Consider the following 27,874-nt stretch of genomic DNA (forward strand, 5'->3'; position numbering starts at 1 on the left):
ATCTGGGAAGATGGAGACAAGTATAGAGATAATTACCATATGGATGGCAACAGTTGCTCTAGATACACAGGGTGCCGAGCAAAAGGAGGCAGTGGGGTCAGCCCACCTGGAAAAGTCAGGTGCACTGCCTAGGGGAGGCCATGCTCAAGACATGCTAGGTACCTTTAAGAACCTGTCCAGCTTGCATTTTCAGGGTTGCAGTCAGGGTAACCCAGCTCTGTATCTTTATTCTGCCTTTATGATCTCAGTGACTTTGAACAACCTTCTGAGCCTCACTCCTTCCACCTGTAAAATGAAAGAGCAATACCACACACCTAGCAGGGTTACAGGAAGGATTAAGTGGGATTATATCCAATAAGGTGCCAAGCACAGAAAACAAGAATCCAACAGTATCATTGTCAACATCAAGAGCTTCATTCTTTTTTCTTCTCAATGTTGGTAGTAAGAGCTTCCTTGTAAAATGGTATCCTGACTTTGAAGCTGGGTCTTCTGAACTTGTCACAAGGTTGGGAGATGCTCATGCTAGGACAGAGACCACAGCCTGAAGTCTTTAGAGAAGAAGGACCTGGAATAAAGGCTCCAGCATGATGCACTTTTGGTCTGGAGTTCTTTTCCTGAGCTTTAATACTGTTGTCTGAAGTGTTTAATTGTGTAATTTTAAATATTTTGATGTTTTTGAGGCTTAAGGGCACAGGATATAATTACTTAGAGATGAAATGTAAGATAAAGAAGGAAGCGCTATCAAACTCCAAAGTCTGCCATGGGCAACCACCAGGGGAGAAACTACTTAAATATAAAACACAGCTTATTAAAGTTGTACTAAGATTCAAATGATAACTGATCACTGATCACCATGTGTTTTGCATAGTTAGAGAATTCCATGGAGGGTATGAACTACGAGCAGATACAGAGGTTCATAAAGAACAATTTTGTAGGTGAGAAGAAAAAAGCAGAACCATATTAAATAAGACAATGACCAATCTTGACTGTCAAGATTCAATTTCCACTTCCAGTTTTCCTAAGTTAGATCTTTTTGTGCTATGATCTTACTTCAATAAATAAGACATTCAGATAAAATGATTGTATTACTTCCACTCATCCTACTCAAAATCCACAGAAGCCTAATCTAACCACTGTAAAATCTGCTACCATTCCTTCTCTTATCCATCAACCCAAAAAGCTTAAACAAAATCAGAAATTCTGAGTCTCCCACCTAGTGATTCTAAAAAAAAAAAAATCACCCACATTATCAGGCTGTTTCCATTGAGAATGATTTTAGTGATGTGAAGAAGAAAAGTAAATGCTCTTTAAAAGACTCTATTTCTATATTAAATCAAATAAATAAAAGATAACAGGATGCTGGTTAGGTTTATAATCTTGTTACTGCGTAGAGCAATTGCTAATGCAAATGAAAAATAATGGAGTCAGGCCCATTCAGCAATTGTCTTTGACAGCAATGCAGACTCCTAGAAACCCTCATTGATCAAACTTCAGATGCAACAGTGAGACTTGGTTCCGCAGTGTCTCATTTATTTGTTGCAATCAAAGATTGGCTTACTTCTTGACAGATAGAGCCAGAGGACCAATGATCAAAGGGAAATTAATGAGAAAGGGACTTCTTAGTGAATTGGGGACAAAAAACTTAGCAAAATGTATCACTGAGAGTTTTTCAAATTGTGTGATTTCTAATACAATGACTGATCAGCAGCTTCCATTTGTCTCAAGTTTTATGCTTAAAACATCATGGCACAAAGACAAACAACCCAATTAAAATAATGGGCAAAAGATGTGACATGTCTCCAAAAAAAGATATATAAATGGCCAATGTGCACATGAAAAGATGCTCAATGTCATTATTCATTATGGACGTGCAAGCCCAAACTACAGTGAGATGCCACCTCACATAGATTAGGATGGCTATTAAAAAAAAAAAGAAAAAAAGAAAGAAAGAAAGAAAGAAAGAAAGAAAGAAAGAAGAAAGAAAGAAAGAAAAGAAAAGAAAAGAAAGAAAAGAAAAGAAAAGAAAAGAAAAGAAAAGAAAAGAAAAGAAAAGAAAAAAAAAGAAAAGAAAAGAAAAGAATATGTGTCTGCAAGGATATAGAGAAATTGGAACCCTCAAACACTGCCAGTAGGAATGTACAATACTGCAGTCACTGTAGAAAACAATTTGGCAGTCCTTCAATAAATTAAACATAGAACTATCGTATGACCTAGCAATACCATTCCTAGGTATATACCCCAAAGAATTGAAAACTGGTGTGTGAGCAAAGAGATCTTTTTTTTTGAAAAAGTTCATAGCAGCACTATTCACCACAGCCAAAAGCTGAAAACAATTCAAACGTCCATCAACTGATGAATGGATGAACAAAATAGAGTATCTTATTCAACCATAAAAAGGAATGAAGCACTGAGATATGCTAGAACATGGATGAATCTTGAACACAGCATGCTAAATGAAAAAGAGCCAGACACATAAAGGCCGTATAACCATATGATTCTATTTATAGGAAATATCCAGAATAAGCAATTTCATAGAGATAGAAAACAGATAGTAAGTGATTGCCAGGGGCTGGGGGAGGAATAGAGAGCAACCATTTTAATGGGAATGGCTCTTCCTCTGGGGTGATGAAATGGTCTGAAACTAGACAGTAGTGATGGATGCACAACATTGTAAATATACTAAATAGCAATGAATTGTACACTTTAAAATGGTTACAATGGTAAATTTTATGCAATGTGTATTTTAACACACACACACACACACACACACACACACACCCTCATGGCAATTCCAGAAGTTTTTAATAGAACTGAGGGAAGTGCTTACGGGTAGCAGTATGTCTGAAAGGGCTCTAGAAGCTCTGCATCAAAATTGTGTTTGCTAAACAGGAATATGGTTTTCATTTAGACTGGGTATTTACATAGAATGCCTGAGAGGAGACTGGTGGAGATCAAGGAAGGGGAAAACTTCTGGGAACCACCCCATATACCACCAATATTAAAACATCTTACAGAAGAGGCCAGTTTTTCCATTCTAAAGTAATCATTATGGGATACTACTCCTTGTAGTGGACACAGAAAATAAATCAGACTTTGTGTACTCAACAAAGTTCACATTTTGTTATCTCTATTCATTTAAGCAAACATGGCTTATAATTTCTGCTCCCAGTGTCACCACTTTTCTCCCCTGCAATACAGAAACACTGCTAATTTTCTTCTCCGCTCCCCTGGCATTTTTTATTATTTTGAGTAGCAACAGGGAGCAAGCATGTTTACATAAATGTAATAAGCTACTCCCCTCAGCAGCCCACAATCAATTTCATTCTTTCCCCATATTTCTCTATTAGACAGTGATGCTTTATTGTCTAAGGGCACTATTTTAATTTGCCAGCCCATCTTGAATTCAAGTTTCAAAGCAAGAAAATGGAAGGAACTTCATTCCTCAGAGCTGATGGCTTACAGGTTGTTTCGGTACAACTTAAGCATAGGTATGTGCGCTCCCAGGGATATTTACCAACATGCCAGGAGGTATATAAATCCCAGAAATAATATGGTACATCTTTCTGAACTGTCAGTTTCACTCCATGATAAGGGATCTAAGAACATTACTTTTATATTAAAACAGATACATTATGGAAGAAGATGCAATATCTACATGTATTTTTAAGGTTATACAAGACTTAAAAGCAATTGCTTACTAGCTTCCAGCTTCTGCAGGGGCAAGTTCATTCTCCCCAGCCTTTAAGAATATGTAAAAGCACTTTGTAAACTACAGAAGTGCAGCACTGGGCATGCCAGTGGAAAAGTATGAGGGCCCCCTCTAGTACCACACTGAGAAGTCAGTCTTGTTGCAGAATTATATTGTTCTTTATATTGAGTTTGCAAAGTGTTTTTACATACATAATTGATCCCATCCTTACGATGTCCCCGTGAGGTTTATATTTTATAGAGAAAGGTAAGGTGGCTCTGAACACTTAAGCAATTTTTCATTTATAGGGTTAGAAACAGTCAGACTAAGAATCCAAGATACACTCGAAAAGGCAAAGCAAAATGGCAAGCTAAGAGAGAGAGATACAGTACTGATTCAAAGTCTGTACTTAGAGAATCGTGATGCAGCTGCACTCCTCTCCCAGAAAAGAGGCAAAGAATTCTCCAGTGTAATTGAAACAAAGAGAATGGTAGGAATAATGGAAAGTGGGGATGAAACCTTGTGGCTGAAAACCCTGAATCTGCATACAGAATGGGGTGATCCTCAGCCCCCTGGCAATCACATTGTGTCCCCAGGTGATTGGAGTGTTTTCTGGAGACGTTAAGTATCTCCCTAAAGTAAAATCTACATGTACAAATTAGGAGTCCTCCCAAAAAAGCTGGCTCAGCAAGCTCAAGCTACAGTGAACACAAAACGCTCCATGCAATACACAACTTTCAATCAGACTTAATTCTTTGTATTATTCTTAAATATAAATCAGCAGCAGAGGTTGCCATAAATTGAGGAAAGCTTACAAAATAAAAGCCAAAAATCAGAACAATCAGAAAAAAGGAAATAATAAAAAAACAATATGCATATATAATATGTGCAGGAACTGAAGAAAATGTAATGACATCATGTAAATAAGAAAAAAACATTGCGTCTGTAAAACAAGAACAGGTAGCTAGGAAACAGAAACAATTGAGAATGCAAAAGAACTCTTGAAAATGAAATTTTTAAAAACGATTTTATGTATTTATTCATGAGAGACACAGAGAGGGAGAGGCATAGGGAGAGGGAGAAGCAGGCTCCCTGTGGGGAGCTGGATGTGGGAGTCGATCCCAGAACCCTGGGATCATGCCCTAGGCTGAAGGCAGATGCTCAATCACTGAGCCACCAAGGTGTCCCTGAAAATGAAAATTTTAATAGCTGAATATTTAAAACCTAGTAATTTGCATGTACATTTAAGTGAATCTGCCAGAAAGCAGAAAAAAAGAACAAAGAGGTAAAAGGTAAAAAGAAATCTAGAGAATAAACCTACATCTAGTACAAAATTAATAGAAGTTCCAGAAAAAGAACCAAAAAAATGGATAGTATGAAATTATCAAAGAAATAATTCAAGAAAATTTCCCAGAGCAGAACAAATTGGAGTCTCCATATTCCAATTGCTTCCTGAAGCCTCAGTACAATCCACTTAAAAAAAAAAAAAAAAGCATAACACACTAATATAACTCCAGAGACGAATATAAATTTTTAACAGTTTCTAATGAGAAAAAAACAGGTCAGGCACAAGGAAGGAAAAAAAATGAAAATCGTATCAGACCTCCCAACTAGAAAATGATGGAACAGTTCTTACAAAATTCTTAGGGAAAGGCCTCCCAGTTAATTTCTATATGCAATCAAACTACCAATCCAGTGTGAAGGTAGAATGAAGACTGTTCCAGACAAAAATGCAAAAAAACCTTATCTTTTTAATCCACTCTTTCTTAGGAAGCTTCTGGAAGATCTGATTTAACAAAATGAGGACACTAACCGAGAAAGAGGAAGAAAAGGATCCAGGAGCGAGCATCCAACAACAAATGTCACATGGGGATCCTGTAATGACAATCACACAAGAGGCCTCTAGGACAATCTGTCCAGACGTGGCACAGTGTTTGCATATTAGGGGGGCAAAATGACGTGCATATGGAAATGTGGATGGATTATTTAGAAAACTGTGTCAGTGAGAATACTAAGGAACTAAAATCATCCAAAAAAAAAAAAAAAGTTTTTCAAGAAAAGAAATGTAACCATGGCATACTTCTTGGCTTTGCAATGAGTAACAGTCATACAGTTTTAAATATTGAACTTTTGCATTAACTAAAAATTATGATAAAGCTGTATTAGAAGAATGGGTAAAGAGCATATGTGGGGATGTGAGGGAGATGAATTCTCAACTGCCAGCCCAGGAATTTCATAGCAAATGTCTAAACTCAAGACATCAGAGAAGTATATGTATGTTATTTAGAGACATGGGTATATACGTGCTGCTGAAGTGGGCACTAGAAACGCGGATATAAATAGCACCATCTAAAGGTACATGAAGGCCTTGCTTCTACAGGTAATAATGAAGTGTGGGGAGGAGTGGATGGGCTGCTATTTTTAAACAGATTTTTAAGTATATGCATGCATTAGTTTCATAAAGAATTAATTTTAAAAAGAACTCCATTCTGTCCAATATTAGAGAATTAAAGAAAGTTTGATATAACCAAATGCTACCCAGCCATCAAATACCATATCACAAAAATGTTCATTATGTGTTGTTGGGGGGGTGGGGAATAAGAGCAGGTTACAGCTGTATTTCCTGTATGATCCTATTTTTTAACACACACACACACACACACACACACACACACAGATACAAAAAGAAATGGTCCTTACCTGCAAACGACTTCTGGTCCAGCGTGGAGTGGAGGCACGCATATAAGCCGACCATCTTATATGATCTGTTCGTCAGTAAGATGCAGGGGTTCTCAAACTTGAGCATGCATCAGAGTCACACGGAGGGCTAGCTTGTTTCAACAAAGATTGCAGGGCCCCATGCCACACCTGGTTAACAGGTCTGGGAGGGAGGCAAGAATTTATATTTCTAAGACGTTCTTGGGACATGCTGATGCTGCTGGTCTGGGACTACACTTCGGATACCACGGAGATTGTTGTAAGCTGAGTTCTCCAACACACTTGGCCCAACACGGGCATCGGGGCAGGCTTTCTGGAGGAGATGCTCCCATCACATCCTAAATGGTTCTCCGTAGTCTCCCAAGTTCTTTTTTTTTTTTTTTTTTTTTAAGATTTTATTTATTTATGAGAGACACAGAGAGAGGCAGAGACACAGGCAGAGGGAGAAGCAGACTCCATGCAGGGAGCCCAATGAGAGACTCGATCCCGGGACCCCAGGATTGCTGGGTGCTAAACCGCTGAGCCACCCAGGGTGGGTGGCTCCCAAGTTCTGACCAAGGTCAAAAACCATTTTCAAATGCTAACAGAGCTTAATGGAAATTCTGGATTTGCCAATGATAAGATTGTATATACTTAGTAAAAACAGTGTATTTCCTTGCTTTTAATAGAATTCTCTAGTCAGGACTGGTAATTTCAGACAACTCAGCACCTCTGCTTGGCATTTTTGCATGCCCCTGAAGGACAACATGGAGAAATAGAAAAATGACTGCTTAAGAATTACAGTTTGATGACCAAAATTTTCTGAGGTAGAGATAACTGGGAGAAGCCCACATAAGTTTGGGGTCCTTGATAATGAAAAGAAGGGAGTCTTGATTTAGTCTCATAAGTAGAGGACATAAGACTTGCCCTGGGTTAGGTTCGAAGTCAGCCACAACTGCTTCCTGCTGGGACCCTGCTCATTGTAGATGCTGTTCCCCTGTTCGTGTCTCCAGAGAAGAGGGAATGGTGGAAAGTGGAGGAGGCAACACAAACATGAGTGACTCCCTACCAGAGCCCAGACACCATCCCATGCACCCGAGAGGCCCTGCAAAGGTAGGTGCATCCCTAAGTATGTAGGAGGGCAAGGACTCATCAGAAAAACTAATCTCTGCTCTCATGTTGGCCAGCTGATTTCTCCTCACTGATTTTTTTTTTCACATTTGTTTCCCTCTCTACACAAAGGAAAAAAAAAAAAGAGAGAGAGAGAGACTTGCGACATAAAGTCCAAACAGTATAAAATCCCATCATATAGAAAGTCATCTGCCGACCGGGTGACGGGCACTGAGGGGGGCACTTGACAGGATGAGCACTGGGTGATATGCTATATGTTGGCAAATTGAATTCCAACAAAAAGAAAAAGAAAGAAAGAGAAAGAAAGAAAGAAAGAAAGAAAGAAAGAAAGAAAGAAAGAAAGAAAGAAGGAAGAAGAAAGAAAGAAAGAAAGAAAGAAAGAAAGAAAGAAGAGAGAGAAAGAAGAAAGAAAGAAAAGAAAGAAAGAAAGAAAGAAAGAAAGAAAGAAAGAAAGAAAGAAGAAAGAAAGAAAGAAAGAAAAGAAAGTCATCTGCTGAGTCATCTGCTGAGCACTAAGTTGAAGGCACTGTGTGGAGCAGTACCTGGGATAGACGGGTGACCCTGTCATCTTCCAGAGCACAAGCACTTGCAAGCAGGTCATTAGTGGGAATACCACCACCTACACTCAAAGTGTATAAGCAGAGGCTGAAGGATGACAGGGTTTTGATTCAGGAATCTACCGCCTGGCTTCTCATGGCTGTTCTGTTACTTACTAGCTATGTGACCTTGACCAAGCTTTTTCTTTATTTATAATTAGGAGATAGAAAGACCCCCTGCTCTTTATTTCACAGGGGGGGATGTAGGAATCCAATGACATCAAAATCAAAAAAATACTCTGGAAAATAAAGATTCTGTGCAAATGCATGGCAACATGACTGCCATTGTTATCTGCGAGGGATTTTCAGGATCAGAAGGACATACAAGGCTGGTCATGAGCTGGTTCCTCAAAGCTTCTCCATTTCTCTACAATGTTTCATGCCCGTCTTTAATTGGACCGTGTCTCAGCACAGTAGGTGTCCCAGAATTGGTATTGAATAAAAATTGTTAAATAAATGGGTAAACAAATGTTGTATAAGCTGTCTGGGAAAACTGGGGAACATGCTTCAAGCATGCAGGAAGTTTTCCTTCCTCAGCCTCAGAAAAATAGAGAAAGAAATCTAAATATCCTTTCATCTAACTCTAAGGCTGTATAATCTGATCTGTTTTTATAGAGTTGAATACGGAAGAGGGTTGCCATGCTGGCAGCCATTAGTTGAGTCACTAGTAGGGAAAAACTCTGAGTGTGGATACAGTGAAGTCTGCAGTTGGCCAAGCCTATCATAAATTAAAAGCTAACCTTCCTTCTCGAGGAGGGCGCCAACTTCTTTGCTTCTGATTCTGTAAAAATAGTCCATTCCATTTACTTGAAGCTATTGGGCTCAACTACTCTAATAAAACCACTTTAATGAAAATTTGTGTTGAGAAATAATTAGAAACACTATTTTCTATACTTGCATAATTGTTAATATGCCCAATTATACCTATTATAGAGTTTCCTAGAGAGGGAGAGTAAACAACATTTATGTGAAATATAGTTCTCTCGACATCTCTCTGGGGTGGAAGTCTGACCTCTTCATAATGCATAAGGCAAGATCAGAAGGCTATTTTCAATCATATCTTCATTTTCATATCATTTTATTTTAAAATTTATAGAATAATTTTTACAGAGCATCAGACTGCGCTTTAAAAACTTGGCAAGGCCCAAAAGAAGCTAAACCATAATCTCCCTCACACGTTGGGATTCCAAACTATTCAAAATAGAAAAAGAAGATTCTTTTTGGGATAGGGATTCTTGGTGGGTGTGGGGCAAGGAAGGAGAAAGGCGTTTAGGAACTATGGAGGGTCACGAGTTACTTCCCTGACCTGGTTAGCAATGCTGAGAACTCCTGCCTCGTGCTCTGCACAGAATCCTGCAGACAAGAGCAGAGCCCTTCCAATTCTAGGCTGAATGAACTGAAAGAGTCATCACTCTTTAAAGCCAAGTTGGAGCACACTGCCTTAACTTGTCCCAAGAACTGTTTGAATTAACAGTGACAGGTCTGCCTTTGGCTTTGGTTTGGCCAAGACTCTTGGCTCTTATAATTAAAAGGTATACCAGTAAGTGTGTTGGAATAAAACCAAGCTGGCATTCTTAAGACTTCAGAAATAGAGACTTCAAGGAGGAGAAATCTTGAGTAATCATAATTATGACATTAGAGATGTTAGAGATCACAGAAGGAAGTTACAGAAAGCCAGTAATTTAGGGAGAAAAAAAGAAAAGATCTTAAACATGGTAGGGGGCCCATTTTGTTCTTCCTTATCAGTCCTATGTGGGGGAAAAAAAAAAGTGAGGACTGAATTTCCCCAGGAGTCTGATGAAAGATGAATAGCCAAGTTGTTACCACTCAATTTTTTGAGTCTTACATTCATTAAAGAACTACATACTTGGACTGGAAGTCACATTCTGTCAACGAAAGTCAAAAGAGGGTCCCTAAAAGGAGCAGTGTTTCAAGATGTCCACTGAGGCAGGATCCCTGCTGGGTGGCATGAGAATCATGCCAAGCTGGGGACCAGTCGGGGGTTCCCATCAAATAAGAGATCTGTTGTTGAGAACAGGTGGAAAAAACAATAATCTGTCCCTGGTTGACTGGGCAAAAAGCAGATACCTTTTCCCTAGTCCACACCATGGCTCACTAAAAGCCTGAGATGAGTTCTATCCCAACACAGACCACTTCTGAGGAGGTATAGAGTAGAACCAACTAGTAAAACCATCTAGTCAACCCTGAACCATGTCATGTGAATGAAAACAATCAGTGATACGGATATTCCAAGACAAAGCAAAACCAGAAAATCATTTGTTTTTGGTTATAGCATATACAACATTATTTATGAAATATCAGTTTACCTCTGTGTTTACGTTTTGCTTCTGGAAATGTGAAAATTAATGTGTAGTCTCTAAGTACACACATTGTAGAGGAGATAGTAAGCGTAGGAGAAATAAATCAGCTTGGAATGCAGAATTTTTGCAGAGAGATTCCAGGTGGCAAATTTAGAACTAATTAATCATCAGATCATATAGGACAGTGGCCATCAATTAGTTTTATGGAAGGGGAAACTACAACTGATGTAACTTCATCTAACCCAGGACCCACAGTTAGACGTCCCTGTCTCTCACCTCTGACGTAGAGGTGGGACCAAGGGGTCCCACTTGGTTGCACCTCTTCTTCTACATCCCTGGATATTAGTACTTATCCAGAGTAGACTAGAAGAACATAAATGGGGTGACAAGACTCTAATAAGTTGATAAGTGAGAGAACATCAACGGGCTGTTTAGAGAAATTACACTTTGAAGACTGAGACTGCTATTAAGGGAAGCTTACCTTTCTAAGGTATGTCCTTCCTTGGTCAGAAAAAGAACCCCACTTGGCAAAGGGTAATGGCCCAGTCTCAATGCGAATTTTTTAAGCTTTTCACACAGTTTTTCCTGCTAATATTTTTTGGGCGCTCTCAGTATAGGCAAGTGTGTCAGCTCTAGAACCAATTCCGCATTTGAATCTCGCTTTGAGTACATTTCCCCCCCAGTAGTTCCTTCCCCTCTAGCTTAGGCTAAAATCAACACAATATTTCCGAGGCTCACTTTCCTTACCTGTAAAACAAAGATAATAATTGTACCTGCCTCATAGGGTTACTGAGATGATCACATGAGATAATATATATAATACATGGGCCAGGGCCTGGCATACAGTAAGCATTTAAGAAATGATATTTATTATTATTAAAATAATTGCTATTGGTACATACACATTTGTTCAGTCTTTTAAGTTGTGCAAACCCACATTCTCTCATATTTCCTTAAGATCTGGTACTGACGTTGCTTTTTCTTTCTTTTTCTACTCAAAGGCTCCTGAAAAAAAAGTACATCTTTTATCTTATTTTCTCTGTCTAGTTACTGCCAGGCAGGGACTCTCATGAAAAAAAAAAAAAAAAACAAAAAAAAAAAAAACAAGCTTAAAGCTTCCATTTACTTTAAATAGTGAGTCATAAAATTAATTAATTATAATATATGAAGCTATCATGTTCCTGGGTGGTTTGAAGGTAAAAATCTAAAACAGAATTTGATGAAGAACAATAAGATTTTATCAAATATAATTCTATTTTCTAGAGAAGGGAAAGGATATACCTGTAGTGGATATTCTGCCCTTGGTAAGGTCTCTGCTCTCAAATCCTGGTCCTTGTAGCCTTCCCATGGATGGCATGTTTCTATCTCAACCCCATCATCTCTAACTTGGGCTGTAGCAATAACCAGTTAGTAACTCTAACTGGGTTCTTTGGCTACACTTTTTTTTTTTTTTTACAAAACATCAAGGTCCAAATTTCTTGATCTGATGCACAATGCTCGCTCTAATCTGATGCCATTTCCAGGGAGTCTTCTCAACATTTTCCATCAAAAGAAAGTTCTACCAACACTGAATTCCTCCAGCATACATCATACCTTCGATGCCTGTGTGTTTTTACTCAAGCTGTTACCTCCGCCAGAGAAATCTTCTCATCTTTCCTCCTGAAAATCCAGAATATACTTTGCAAAGCATATCTTCTGTATATTCTATTGAGTACATACTTAGTACCAAGGACAGTTGTAAGCACTTACAACATAAAAACTAATTCAATAGCCACTAAATTCTATGAGGGATTATTATTATCGTCTCTGTAGAAGAGAAAAGTGAGGCACATAAAGGTTAAGTAATGTGTCCAAAGTCACATTGCTGGTAAGTAGATGCTACTTCTGATCAATCAGAATTAATTCTGTCTGCTTTTCTATTACAGGATCTTGTTTATATCACTATTTTGGTGCTTGTTAGGAGTCTGGTGTGTTATAAACTCCTTGTCTTATTTACCTTTGGATACTCAGTCCCTATTCTTTACATTTAATTAGCAGTTAACTAAAGGTTACTAACTGCATGAATCCTGATAAGGAAAATACAGCTACATTCTGTACAGATTTTCCTAACACCATGTATGCTATCGTATCTCTATTTGGTTGCAAAAATAGGTTTAGTGTCAACTGAATAGAAATGAGAGTGGGTAGACGAGAGAACATAAAGAGTTGCCGAGATGGTATACTTTTGTAAAAGTACGTGCTTCAACCTACAGCAATAACCAAATGCCTTTCACGCTCCTAAATTCTGAAGAGTTACTGAAGCATAGAAGGAGAAATTGAAAACATAAAGCATAGCTTTTCAAAGCCCCAAACCTTTTTAAACAAACTTCCTTTTTTCATTTATGAACATTAGGTTTTATTTTAAGCTATACATAATAGGGAGAGTTAAGAGTCTCTTGAAACAGCTTAGTTTAGTTTTGACAGTAACTCTTCTGCAAAGACTCTTTATTACACAATTTCTCCAGGACTCACTTTTCCCCTTAGCTGTCACAGGAAAACCAATGATAGATGACATTTCATGCTCTCCCTTGGACATCACTTATCTAGACCAATAGTTTAGGTGAATAGGTACCATGGGAGGATTCCTATGGCAGAGTTACTATGTCACTATGCAAACCTTCAGACATTTCCAAAGACATCTTAGCATCCACTTCAGCCTTCCAGAAAGGTCTATAACAATGAATAACTGGGTCCTTATTTCAAAGAAGAAACAGTGAACTGTGGACATTCAGCTCCTCATACCACTACTTTTCTGATTTCTAAGTTAAAATTTATTGAGCATGGTATTTCAGAGGAAAAAAAAAGAATAAAACTGCCAGTTGCTCTCAAGAAAGCTCACATTCTAGATATTTAGGAAGACATTTACTCAAATAGCTACTCCATTGTATAATCTGGCCAGATGTTTGAGAGTCCCAAGGAAAGAAGGAGCCACCCTGTGAAGATGTGGGCCTAGCAGGGAGGAGGGTTGGTGGAGAAGGTCCCACTTTTGTGCCTCAAGGAAGCACCAGATTTAGCCTGGTAGACAGATATGGAGGAGGTAAGGTGGAAAATGGAATCTTAGACAGAATAAAATGCAATAATGAACATAAAGACAGGAGGGAAAGCTAAAAATATTGTATCGTTGGAGCATGGAGCGCTTAATGATATAAAAGGAGAAGAGAAAGAGGAAGAGAGATAATAAAAAGATTTTGTCCTACTTCATAGAAGGAAGGCAGAGTCTATGCAGATGAATCTCATTCAAAAATATGAATGAGAAAGTCAGAAGTCTATGGTAATCAAAAGCAATTAAATGACTTATTAGGAAATCAAAATATGTTGTTTGATAGCATTGCATTTAATGATATCAGGCCCATTTAAGGAAAATTATAAGGCCTTCCTAACCGGACCACAAGTCATCGGTATTTGAAAAATCAGGATCAAGGTTTGGTTCAAAACATTAGAAGATAATATATTTCAGGCAAAAATAAATTTAGATTAGGCCATTGCCACACCTCAAATACTCAGATCTGTTTTATTCTAATATTAGGTATTAAAAATAAATGTTTATTGAGAACTTCATATTTACCAAGTAAATTCTTAGAACTGATTTTAAGAAATTGAGAAAATACAAAAAAATGAAAAAAGTTCCAAATGAAACCAAGTAATCAATCTTATTCAGGTAAAATTTTATGTAGTTTTTCTGTAATAAGAAATTCAGCAAGTTAAAAAAAAAAAAAGCTTAATTGGACACTAAGAGTAAACCAAGGAAATATTGATTAGGGAACAAATTCACCTTGGAAAGCTGAAAAGCACATCTGATTATGAGAACAATCAGACAATAGGAAATCTTACTGAATAGAGTTGCTGGCAGGCAATGATATCAGACCTAACAGAGCTACTCAAAGGGAGAATCCTGTGCTTCAGATAAAGGGCTATGAGTCAGTATCTTGAGAGACCCGAAGAAGCTGGACCCCAAAAAAATCAACTTCCAAGGGTGAGTCCTCTCTTCTCTTAGGTGAGGCTTTGCTTTCTCATTTGCACTTGATTTTATAAAATATATTTCCTTTGAGGATGTGAAGACTTAAGGAAAAAATTAAAGGAATCAAGAAGAAGCTTCTGCTCATTTTGTGGCATAGCACCTTCTCTCGGTGTAGGTGCACGAAGTCACATGAGATTATGGGTAAAAAGGAGCTGTAAGAACCTTGGGGGCAAGAGTAAGATTAGGTTGGCCAGATGCGCGTTGGTACACCGACCTCTCTGGTCAGAATGAGGGTCTACTTCCTTCATGCCATCGGGATTGAGGATTGGAGATAAGAATCCCTACAATATGCAATGGATCACTCCTTAAAAATGATGTTGCCATAATCAATAGTTGTTTCCATTTTCAAAATGGGGACAGTTTTTCAAATTACAAAAGAAATCTTTCTTATGTTATAACCATCTTAGACAACAATAAATTTTGACTGTATGTAACATCTCTATGTCTCAATTCTCTTCTCTCTCTCTCTCTCTCTCTCGTGTGTGTGTGTGTGTGTGTATGTGTGTGTGTGTGTGTAGGGGGAGTAATATTTTTTCTCATGAGGTTATTGTAAGGATTAACTGAGATCATGTAAGGAAAATAATTGGCGTGAGGTTAGGTAAAAAACAAGGATTTGTTAAGTCATTTTTTAAAAAGAAGAAAAAGAAGTTCTCACATTTATATACCCACGGTATTTTTGGTTAGGAGTTTATTTCCAATATTTAATGTATTAAATAACAGCTGACACTGACACACTAGAATCACGTAAAAGACAAATGTTGACCCTGATTTCTTAGGAGCTACACAGCCTTCATTAAATGAAAACACTGTGACTGAGGATACCTCAATAATAAGCCTGGCTAATTCATTCTAAAGCAAAGCAACATCCCTCTAGGCTTAAATTCACAATCCATAGCCTTAATGACCAGCAGTTTCCCAAATGTGATATTCTGATGGACTTCCCGACCCTTCAGGAATTACTGCCATACTCAATCAGTTATCCTTTAATCTAGCTTAGAACTCACAGTCTCATTTGATTATTAGGAGTCTGAGCTTAAGCGAGTTTAGAAAATTGCATATTGACACAGAAAACTTATGCTTTTTGCAATCGAATGCTCTAATGCAGAGGCACTGGGTTACAAATTTCATTCAAAGGAGTTTTTAAAATGAACATAGTGATTTTGGTTTTCACTCCACGTGAGGGGCTTTTGAAGAGGATGAGCATAAGGCAATAGGTCCATTTTTCTATTGATTTTCTCTATGATTTGTAGATATTTCATCATCAACTGAAAATAATTTGCCAATACAAACCATGAATCCATCAAAATTAATATAATCTTGAAATTACACTGCAATACTGGCCTGAATCCTATGGAAACTACTTTTGTAGGAAGGAAAAAAATGTTAATTTTAGGAGAATTATATTAAAGTCCTTTTAGCTTTGACTGAACAACAGAATCCAAGGAGAGTATCATTCAACACAATGCAGTTCACCTTTTTAGATTTATTAAATTATTTACCCAGCACCGAGGACAATCATATCTATGATCTATCATAGTATCATAGATACTAGATTTTTCTATTTGCTATATGCACATATTTTATAAATCTGTCTTCCATAATATGTATAATTTAGTCACTTGTTTTATCCATTTATAAGATAATAATGATAACAGTTAAAATATCTTTCATCATATATGTACATATATATATACTCAAATTATCTTTAGATTTGTATTCTTGATATTTTCAATCAACTTTTTGGTATATATCTTGAATATCCCTAACCTATATACTTTTTGAATATTGAATATATGAATTATTAACTCAACATTATAGATGAGGAAAATGAGATATTGAAAAACTAAGTGACTAAGAGTACTGAATATGAATCACTAAAATATAAAATGGCAATGAAAAGTTATCTTCCAGTGACAGCTCATAACATGCAATTGTACCCATGTATCAGTTCATTGTAGTGAATTCAATACAAAGACCATTCTACTCATTTGACAATAAAAAATGGTTTAATAGAACTTTAACTTCTCTTTGTTAATAGCTACCTGTATCCTGTAAATAGCTACCTCTTATAAAATTCTTTTTTGTAATCTTGCTTTGCATTTATTTGTGAACTGTCTGCATCCCTCATCAGAAGAAGTACTTTCAGGAGATTTCTGTTATTCATCGTTGCAGAATTTTTAGCACATAGTGGGTGTAGGAGATGTTCAATAAATGGTTTTGCAAAAATAAATGAAATATTGACTTGCCACACTATGTGAGTTGATTCCTTAGGAGAGAAATTTACATTTACTGAATAGCTTAATAGACCAAAGTACTTAGAATATGATACTTCATAGTCATGAAATCCCATGCCTACATTCCTATATATACAATAAGTGACAATTTTACTGTCATATAAAAAAAAGAGCCTGCTCTCTGGCCAAAGTTTATTACCTCCATCTCTGACTCCTACCACCTTGGTTTCTGGTTTGCTCTTTGAGGTGGTTATCTATGAGGGGTGAGTAAATAGCAACAATAGTCATGCAACTTAAATGAGCATACAGTAATCAATATGAATGCTAAAATAAATAAATGAATGAATAAACTGATAAAATTTAAAAATTTTTAAAAACTTCTGGATCACAGTATGATGCTGTTGAATGAACAAGCCTCATCACATCTCACCACTATCTGCTATCATCAGTAGCTTTCAAAAATAATTGCCACATTGGACAAAGGGCCTGGATTTCATAAGGCAGTCAGTGCTATTTCCCTGAATTTCTTACACTTAGGAACAACTGGCAGCAAGAGCCTGGCTGTGGGGATTCAATAGAAGTGACCCATGACGTGTGGTCTTATAGGCGGCTGCTAACCATCAGCTCTTTTCTACAGTCCCCATGGACTACTGTCCATCTCCAGCTCAGCCAGCCATTTTGTCACGCTTGGTGGTGAAGACAGACAAGGAAAAGGAGGTTTGATGGAGAGCTAGAAGCAAGACCCAAAGCCGAGCACTCATTAAGATATTTTTCTTTGCCAAATGGAAATGGTTTTATTGCTTTTTCTCTCTAACTATAAATATTTGCACATATGTAGCATGAAACAATTTCAGAAAATACAGAATGCTATAATGAAGAAAACAGAAATCACACATAACCCCACCACCCACTCTGCTATCTATCCTTTTGGTCTTTAAAACATATTTCACATCCACATTATAAAACATGACAGAAAGGAAAACCTGGAATGACAGTGGGGATAAAATCTCTTTCTCTCATATAGTCAAAGAAAAAAAAATTAAGGAAAAATAAAGTCAGAACAAGAACAAAACCTAATAAGAATGGCAAGCGTTACCAGCCATCCAGAAGATACACAGGACAAAGAGAAAGCTTTCAAAAGGAAGAAGAAAAGATAGTCATCAAACCAGCCTGTCTCAAAAAACCATGGCACTGAAAAGCATCAGTAGCAGAAGCAAGAGCTCTGAAGGAGAACAAAGAGGTAAGGAGAGAACAGAGTGAGCAAGTGCCAGGAGGAGAGAGAAAAGAATGAGCAAAGAGGGAGAAGGCGGCAGGAATGGCCACAGAAAGAAAAGCAACATAAGAATGGAAGATGGAAGATGCCCCCTACCCCGTATCTGACCCTGGATGACCACCTCTGTAAGTCTGTGGACTGCTTGATTCCTCTGTTTTATCTTTGGTAAACAATCAAAATATATTAAGGTGGTACAGATGAAAGAAAAGAATTCTAATATTTAAATCCCTAACTCAAAAAAAAAGTAAATCATTCGGCATTATAAAAGATTAAAAAAATTAATGAAGGCAACTTAGCTACAATTTCAGCCAGAATTTTTTTTCAGCGTATAAAACGAGCCATTCCTAAAAGGGATTCGGCTTCTTATCCTATTCCCGTGTCTTACTTCATTGGCAGCTCTTTCTGTGGAGAGGAGAACCCAGCATGCAAGAGCCTGCTGGGAAAAAAAGGGTTTTGATAGAGAATTGTGTGTGTGTGTGTGTGTGTGTGAGAGAGAGAGAGAGAGAGAGTGAATGAGAGAGAGCAGAGAGACACAGACACAGAGAGACAGACACAGACCTGGACGGAGGAAAAGGAGAGAATCTGTGATGTGTTGGTGCCCTAAGAGATGGGGAGCTACAAAGAAATCAGGAAGATTTGTCTTGAATTTTATTTTTTCACCAAAATAACAATGGTCATTTTATTTGGATCTATCTAGCTTCTGGTTAAAACTATAAAAATCATCAGATTTTAGTGTCAGAGTTCTTCAACCATTTTTGAGTGCAGGAAATAAAGCCTGAACCTGGTGGGAAGTGACCTGACCAAGGTTACCGAGTTTGTTAGTAACAAACTCGAGGCAAGAATTCTCCTTGTTCACTGCTTTTATTTCTGGTGGTTGCTAAGTGTCATCTGCTACGAGATGACCCAGCACCAGCTCTTTGAAAGACCAGGTAAGTTAGGGACTCTTCCCGAATGGGAGGTTCAGATAGCTGCCTTCAGCAGAAGATGGGACTGCCAGGGCTCTGAGGCTAATCCCTGCATGCCTGTCTTCTCTCTCACATTCTCGGCTAAAAGGATACTCCCCCCCCCCCCCCCACCCCAGGAGAAGGTCTTGGGATCCAGGGCAGAGAGGATTGTGCTTAATTCTACCAAGAGATTTTACAAGACTCCTATAAGAAGGAGGCTCAGAAAACATTAGTTCTAAGTATGAAATTAGCTCCAGGCAGATTCCAGTGGCCGCAAGAAGGCTTTTGAGTATCGTCTCCATGTGCTTACAAAATTGACATTCTCATCAACAAATATTTGCTGAGGACCGATAGACACCTAGCACTCGGCGCAGAGGAATGTAAGACAACCTTGAGGGGCTTCCGACCTCACCAATCTCGTTGGCCAGCCAGACCCGTACATAAAGGATAAGAGATAGCCAGGGCGGCCTGAATGGAGTGCAAGATACAGCAGGCAAAATAAATGCCTGAGGAATTCAGAGGAAAGAAAGATAAATAGGGCTGTTAGGGACAGTTGCATGAAAGAACTGACTCTCGAGCTGTGCCTACACAGATTTATATGACAAGAATACAAAAGCAAGAACATTTCAGCTGGGGAAACAGGGCCAACAACGATATGAAGCTCAGAGTGTGTCGTGGGCTAATGGAGACTCATTTGTTTGGGCTAGAGAGTATCTGTAAAAACTAGCTGGTGGCGGAGTCGGAAGGAGGGTAGGGCAAAGTTCTCAGGACAAAAATGCCAGATGAAAGACACTATAGGCAATGAGGAGCCATCAAAGATTTGTGGGTAGGCGAAGGAAATGCAAACATGCTTCAGTATGATTCCTCTGCCGCAAATACAAAAATGTGGATTAAAGGGCTAAAGACAGGAAACAGAAGAGATGGAGAAGATTTTAATGGTCTAGACATCAGATGATGAGAGTGTTGAAATAAAAATAAAGCATACGATCATGTAATCAATACTATGAAGCAAGTAACTAAGGATTTGGTAATACAATCAGAGTTTGGATTGGAAAAACGAGCCAAGTTTTAAGACAGGTTTAGTGTCACAAAGGAAATACCTAATAGCTAATGTAGTTTAAGGGAACAAAGGTTAGAAGTGATATCAGAGATTGAGATAACACATAACAGTGATGGTTGACAATGTGCAGCTGGATGGGTCCTCTCAGGGAATGAATGTTTCCTTTGTGCTTAACATACAAAGGGAACAGAGAAAGAAAGGAAAGAAAGAAAGAAAGAAAGAAAGAAAGAAAGAAAGAAAGAAAGAAAGAAAGAAAGAAAGAAAGAAAGAAAGAAAGAAAGAAAAAGAAAAGCAGGCCAGTGTCATAGCTTCTTGGAAGTACAGTAGCCATGGATGGCTCTGCCAAGTTCTACTTGAACTTCCTTCCATAGTCTATGCTTCCTAATGATCCAAGACTGAGGACAGTGGCCAAGGGTCTGGAAGGAACCCATAATCCATCATTCTGAAAGTAAAACCTGAACAGTTGGAAGGCCTGGCGACTTAGCCAATGCCTACCATTTCAAAAATCAGGAGAACATGCTGATCTCTTACTGAGGGTCCAAGGCTGTTTGCAATATGACACATATAAAAACTTTTTTTTTTTTTAAGAAGGGAAAAACAAAAGTCTAAATGATTGCCTGAATATACAATAAAACGTCAGCGAAGGAAACGTGACACTAGGCTTGGAATCGTTCTCTTGATATTAGAAAATGGCTGGAAAATAAATCATAGTACCTAATGTTTACTAATACCACGTGCCAGGCCCTGGCTACACGTTATATGTTACAAACTTATAAGCTAAATTTATAAAGAAATGTTAATTCCAACAAAAGTGCAGAAGGCAATTATTATTACTTTCACCCCGGCTTTACATGCGAGAAAATGAAGCACACAGAGTTGATGTAAAACACGCAATAGAATATAGGATCATCTATGGCAAGGTACTAACACATCCAACCCCATCCAGTATCATAAGACAAATCCAGCTGGACATCCCTTGACTTGAGATGTTAGTATAACCCTATTGTTATAGACAAAACATAAATGAATGGAGCACACAGACACACACGAATTTGCGGGAGGAGAAACGATAACGGGTATTTTCACCACATGAATGACACAACCCAAGAAACCTTTCTATAAAGCTACCACCCTTGGTCAGAGGTCGCATTTCCAGTTCATCTAACAAGAAGCTCTAAGTTATGGTTTCTAGCAGGATGGATGGTTACATTTCAAAACTCCTAACAGAGATGGGCCTTGTAATGTCTCCACATACACTGTTTCGAGCAAAATATAGTCCATTTACAAGAAGTGCAGAAATGTTGTTAAGCTTAATTAGATGTAATTGTCACACTTTCATTAGCTATTAACATTATGTAAAGATAAACTAATGCATAATGAGTTCTTTCATTGTCACATAATTGTAATTTTAATGATTGCATTATGACCATTATAATACAGTGCATATTTTCAATTTTCCCATTAGTGGGCAATTATTTATAAGGCTTTCTATTACAATCTGTCCATAGAGACCCAGTTATTAATGCCTTCATTTTCCTAGAATGATGACCACAGTGTTCAAATCAATATGATGGCCACAGGGAGAATTGCAAAGCAACATGGAAAGAACAACAAAACTACAACCATGAAGTCAGCTCATTCAACACATGCCTGAGGATATTTCAAAATGAAGAAAAATAATATATTAATATTCTTATGAGAAGTTCTAGTTTATAAGGTTTTCTCAAGTATATTTTCTCCTCCTTTTTTGTGGCCTTAAGTAGCCAATCTTTCTTAAGTCGGTTTCCATGATATGAAATATTCAGTAGCCTAACCTTTGAAAAATGTCTTACACAGTTTTCACGATTCAGAGAATTAAATTAACAGCCCACAAAAGCCATTTCTGGGAAATTTTTTGAATTGCTCTGTCTCAGGGTTGCATGTCAAGAAGGAAAATGCTGATGAACTGCATGATTCATCCTCAAAGATGACAAAGAGTGGGAGACATGTTTTAGAACAAAGGCAAAGGGTGATGCGACTGGACAATGATCACCACGACAGTCATTACGAGTTCTGCAAACTAAAAACGGCAGAAACAATAATAGTAACATCTAACAAAGTTTTCAGTTTTAACCACTACCTTGAGGAGATGGCAGATGCCCTCGTTATTCTTTTGGTGAAGTCTGAGACTATTTGGTGGACGTGGAAAGGCATTCGGGAGTGTGAAAAGAGACTTAGAGATGTGGCATAGAAAACTCCTGGCCTTAGCTGGTTGTGTTCCTTAGTCTTGAGGCCTCATACAGAAGCATCACAAGCCCCCAGTAGCCCTCTGAAATCAACCTCATTATGCATCCCCCCACTTCATTAGGGCTGTCCCAGTATGTCTGAATCCCGGGCACCTTGCATTCTCCAAGGTTCACAGAAGAAATTAATGAACTAGTCAGGCTGAAACCCAAAACTTCAAAGTAGCTCATAGCTCATTATCTAACTTGGTGGTAAAACAAAACATATTTTAACATGGCCCAGGGGCCCTCCCTGAGAAAAGTTATTGGTCAAGGTGTTCATATAATTTGGTGATAAAATTTGAATATTAATTTTTCCATTCAATGGAGGAGAATCAAGAATCCTGGCACACAATAGGCAGCTTGTCCTCAAAACACTGGTAAGATACAAGACACACTTGAGGAACTGATTAAAATGCAGAGCCCCAGGTTCTATTCCCAGAGATATTAATCTATAGGGGCGAGGAGCTGTTTTTATTTTACATTCCAGAAGACTCTGAAATAGGTGGTCCACAGAACACATTTGAGGAAACACTGCTGCAGCTGGTGCTCAGTTCAATGGTGAGGAAACCACGTGGGCCAGTGAACATGGCACTAGTGTAGGATTCAGAAGGCCTTTGGATTTGAAGCTCCACTACGACAAGAGGTGTGACCTTGGGAAAGTCATTAAATCTAGTTGGTCTTATGTTTCCCATCCATGAGATGCATGTTGGGCTCGTTTTGAAATTTTCTCAATGGCATCTCTGCTCAAGGCGACCACGAAAGTGGCAATAGAGATTATTGAGCCATGTATAAAATTTTGAAATGTCAAATGTCACTGATATATCCAATTAAAAGTCTTATTGACATATTCACTTTTTTTATTTTTTGGCTGGAACTAGATCACCTTTGGTTATCGGAATTCTGGATGACAGTTATATTTATTTCAAATTTTCGTAGATGGAAGAAAATGAATACTACTTAACAAATTTGTTTCTTTGTGGACCATATTTTTCAAAGCATAAAGCCCACAGGGGTAATATTGAACAAAGGAATGTTGGCATGAAAAAATGTTGGGACAGAGTAGGATAGAGATTTCTAAGTTCCAGTTCAACCCTAAAAGTTCTTGACCAATGACACTTCTTGAATCACAAAACTAACAACTCCAAATAGACTCATGCCATCCATTTCAGCAATTGGGGAGTGAATGTCACTTATGTGCCAGGTGCTACTTGAGGGGGCAGAGATTCAGCCCTGGGTAATATGCAGTCCTCCTAAGCCTATAGTCAGGTGGGGTGGGGGTGGGGTAAGATGGACAAGAGCAAACGCATGATGTGTCAGGCCATGGTACGTGACTGAAAGGACAATAAAGATCAGTGAGCAGGTCGTGGGGGCGGGGGGCAAGCTGACAATATCTTCAAGGAAGGCCTCTCTCTGGTGAGGCAACATTTGAATCAAGACCTAAAGACAATGAGAGAGGAAAAAAAAAACATAGAGGTCTCTGGGAGGACTCTAAGATGTACGGAGTTCTAGAATGCATGCTTTTCAAAATAGGAAGATGATTCATCTTCTATATTATCATAAGCCCTACTTCAGCTAACATATTTATGAGCTCATGCTCTGGGCAGACTCCAGGCTTGTAGAAAGCACACGGTCATTATTTCTTAACAGGGCTTGTGGAGAGCGCAGGTGAAATCTCTAGCCCACTGATTGTCTGACAACGAGGTAAAGCTTGGACTTTGGCACAACAGTAATTTTTGCTGCTTCGAGAACACATCTTGGTTTGCCGCACATCCTTGTGGTCAACATATTTTTAGCTCGCTCTGGGATTTGTTCTGTCTTGGCAGGGCTTCGCAGCTACTTTCATTTCCTACCTACTGACAGCCTGATGAGCATGATTTATAAATATTAAAAATAAGGAGGTGAGACCGGATGCAAAGAACCTGCCAACACATGCCTGAATCTCTGATGAGCTCCCAATAAAACTAGAGAGTAGGTTTCAAATATTGGTGTATTCCTCATGTCTAGGGCAATGTCTGACACTTAGTTAGCACCCGGGGAATACGTGCTCAAAGAATGAATGAAATGTTTGTAAAAGACTTGAGCATGTCTGCGCTGCCTATCTCAAACCAAAATAAAAACTCTGCCGGAACAGAATGGCTTGATGTGAGTGTAGTGGGTGAGGGCGTGTGGGTGTATGTTAGTAAACAGGATGTTTTCAATCCTTTATGAGAAAGCATGGCAGCTGCTCCCGAAGCTCCTAGTAGAGGAAGCTGCCAGTTTTACATCCTTGAAAGCCCCTATTTGCATAGACCCTTTATAGAAGGCAGACGTTAGAAATGGAAATAGTATATGATCACCAAATCTCACTTGTGCTAGAAAGTTCTGCCTGTGGTTTGTGATTTTTGGAGATGTGTGTGTGCTGACAACAAAATTAACTTCTCCAAAGAACTGAGAATTGCCTACTCTCATCATCCCTCTCACTATAATTTACATGACTTGACGAAATTAGACTGTTATTTCCATCGGGGTGATCTGCAAAATCATAAAATGATGTGTATTTTGGGAATGCCTAATTAACTCTCCTTAGTTCCACTGAGGTTTCAGCTACTAATATAAGCATTGAAAATACCACGGAGGTGTTCACATCTAGTTTTAGAAACCATAAAGGGATACTCAAAGGACTTGAAAGAAAAATTTCTTTAGAAATCAAGCAAATCAAATGGTGAGCCTATGGGATAAAGTCACACATACACTGATTTGCCAAAGCATCCCTTGCGGCAAATAGCAAGAAGTACTCTTATGGTTGAAGTCAATATTAATAATCAAAACAGAAGAATTATAGACATACACACACAAAGTCCACCCCATTCACAGTTTTTATCACAAACATTAACTAATATTGATCAAGCTGTTTGTCACAAAAGTTTGCTTTAACATATAATCAGCATCTGAAGTGAGAGCCATGTTTCCTAGACAATTGCCAGCACCTTGTGTCATACTTGTAAATAATGGGCTACTCCTATTGAGCACCATCTGCTTAATATAGAAAAATGTTCATCTTAATTAGGAAATTCTTCTTATTATTTAATATTTGCTGAACACCCTCAATGTGCTTGGCAGCAAAACCACCAGAAACACACTCTCTGCCCACCAAGAATCCACCTGCTAAGGAAAATATGATGAACCAGTTACACAGTCATTTCTGTTTTTAACATATTTTATGTAATTCTTTCCAGGTGACAAAGTTGCCAATGGTTCAGTCTTTGGAAGCATCTTATCTTCTGATCAAGGTGGGACGGTGAACTATCAGATGAGTTGTGAGCAAAGTAAAGACAAAAGAGGACGGAAAGGGCAAGTTAATTATAACTGAAAAAACATAAGTGAAATTTGCTCCATCCATGGAAAAAGATATAATGCCCTCCTAAGTAAACATGACTATATTTGTTAAGGACTACATAACACAATAGAAATACAGAATAGGTAGTGAAAAGGTCACCTTGAAGCAGCAATCTTGTTTTGTTTTGCATTTACTTTCAGAGCTCTTGCCCCTCCACGCTGATACACATGGGCTGTGGAATACTCGTTTCATCACAAGGATATTAGCATCTTAGTTAAGAAAGACTTAGGTCTTAAAAAAGAAGGTAGGTATTCAATGGTCAAATATCTACTGTCAACTAGAATTAAGACAGATTGGCAACCCCTCCCAGAAGTCTTCGACTATATTCCCTTCTCTTTTTCCTACTCTCCACTCAGCAAAGTGCAAGAAAATTTGACATATTCAATATTGCCATGGAATAGGGAAGCATTCTTGGGGATAAGAAACTGTTCATACCAGGAAACTGTCACACATGTGCCTATCATATGTCTTTGCAAGAGTTCTCTAATAATAATTTTAATTATCATTTTAGTGAAAATTATAAATTTTTTCCTTCAAAAATTTAATATCTCAAACATATTAATTTTTTTAGATCTTGAATTCTAACTAGTTCTCCACTTCACATGGTAAGAGGGTCCCCACCCACCTTGCCAGGGCCTCACAAAATACCTGAGGTTTCATTTTATTTATTTTTTTAGCACTTTTCTTTAAATCATATGCTTTCCTCACCCTGCTTTCTTCATGAGAAAAGCGTACAATAAATGAAAAGAATACAATGATTTTGGTCATAATGTTACTTCTCCCTCAAGTTTTATTGTTTTTCATAAATCAGCAATATCAATTGCCCCACTTATCCATTTAGAACATAGTAAGTCAGAGAATGGAATATTATCCAGTATCTTAATTTTATGGATATATTTCCTAGATAACCACCTCACCCAGATAATTTGGGCAAAAGAGAAATTACATATTAGTGGAGGTAATGCTGTGAGGATGGCAGTTGTCAAACAGTGCTGATATGAACTTTAAATGAATATAATTTGAAAGAAATACTTGACAGAGGGATAATGACTAGCTCATATATTGTCGGGGTAATAAATACCTAATGAGCAAAATTGTAAAGCAAATAGTAGGTTGAGCATACACCCAAATGTTGATTCTTGACTCAAAGTCAGAGAACAGAATGATTTGTCTTTCTGTCTAGAATGATAAAGCATCCTTTCCTCATAAGCTAATGAGCAGCACCATCTGGCATGATTACAGAGGAGCAAGATCTTAAGAAAGTGAAAAATAAAACGACAGAGTTGTAGTTGGATTTTTCCAGGAGATTAAAAAATTCTCACCATTAAAAATATCATAATAAAAATAACTTTAGGTGTTCACATAATTCCACACTAGTAGTATAAAGATTATAGGACCAAATGTTTTCAAAAGAATTGAATATAATTCCTGATATCTTAGGGTCCTTCCCTACCACAGTTATTCTCAAAGTGTTGTCCTAGGAGAACAGCAATGGTATTACCTGGGAATGTGTTAGAAACACAAAATCTATGGCCTTGCCCCTCAAAACAACAACTCAAGAAACTCTCAGGATGGGTCTACCAACCTGTTTTAACCAGCCCTCTGGGTGATTCTGATGTTGGCCCACATTTAGGACCCATCTTTCTGCTAAACCAAGTGAGAGTCGAAGCATTGCTGATTCTGCTGTGTACTAAAGAAATGAGCTAATTTGGTCAATTCTGTTTAAATAACTGGACCATGTGCTAACTAATAAAAAACAAGTCAGACCATTCCTTGAGTGACATAATGATCACTTTGAATAGAGAGTCATCATCCTACCAACCATTTGTAGAACAACAAATTGCCTTCCTCCTACCTTAATTGCATAGTTTCTGAACATATGTATTTTCTTCTTCTTAAGCTCCTTTGGTAGGCCCTTGAGACAAATTTTGCAAGTTTGCCTCAATCTTTTATTTATTTAATTGTTTTCCCATTCTCTTGGTTATTCATCTAGCACATAATTAAATGTGTATTCGCTGCCATACACTATCCTAGGTGTTTTGGGATTTATCAATGACAAAAACAGACAACCATCCCAGGCTTAAGAAATGTATATCTTATGGGAGCGTCAGACAAACAACAAACAAAATAAAAGAAGCTTATTACACAGAATGTTAGTTAGAAGAGAAACAATGCTACGGGGTGGGGGACGGGAATTGGAACAAGGTAAGGACAAGTAGGAATGTTGGTTATG

The 27,874-nt window shown here is 38.0% G+C and overlaps 1 protein-coding gene across 5 annotated transcripts in view; it reads right to left on the bottom strand.

The window, feature by feature from the left end:
- Positions 1-27,874, bottom strand: part of ST6GALNAC3 (ST6 N-acetylgalactosaminide alpha-2,6-sialyltransferase 3) — a 523,767-nt gene that overhangs the window by 157,545 nt on the left and 338,348 nt on the right. The window contains exon 4 of one of the 5 annotated variants that reach the window (XM_035717862.2): positions 6,389-6,569. The exons of the other annotated variants lie outside the window; for them this stretch is intronic. Coding sequence (XP_035573755.1) covers positions 6,461-6,569 — 109 coding nt within the window. The 3' untranslated portion in view covers positions 6,389-6,460. Of the gene's footprint in view, positions 1-6,388; positions 6,570-27,874 lie in introns of those variants that run through there. 5 annotated transcript variants of the gene reach the window in all.

The sequence above is a fragment of the Canis lupus genome, chromosome 6 (genome assembly GCF_003254725.2).
Source record: "Canis lupus dingo isolate Sandy chromosome 6, ASM325472v2, whole genome shotgun sequence".
NCBI classification, from domain to species: domain Eukaryota; kingdom Metazoa; phylum Chordata; class Mammalia; order Carnivora; family Canidae; genus Canis; species Canis lupus.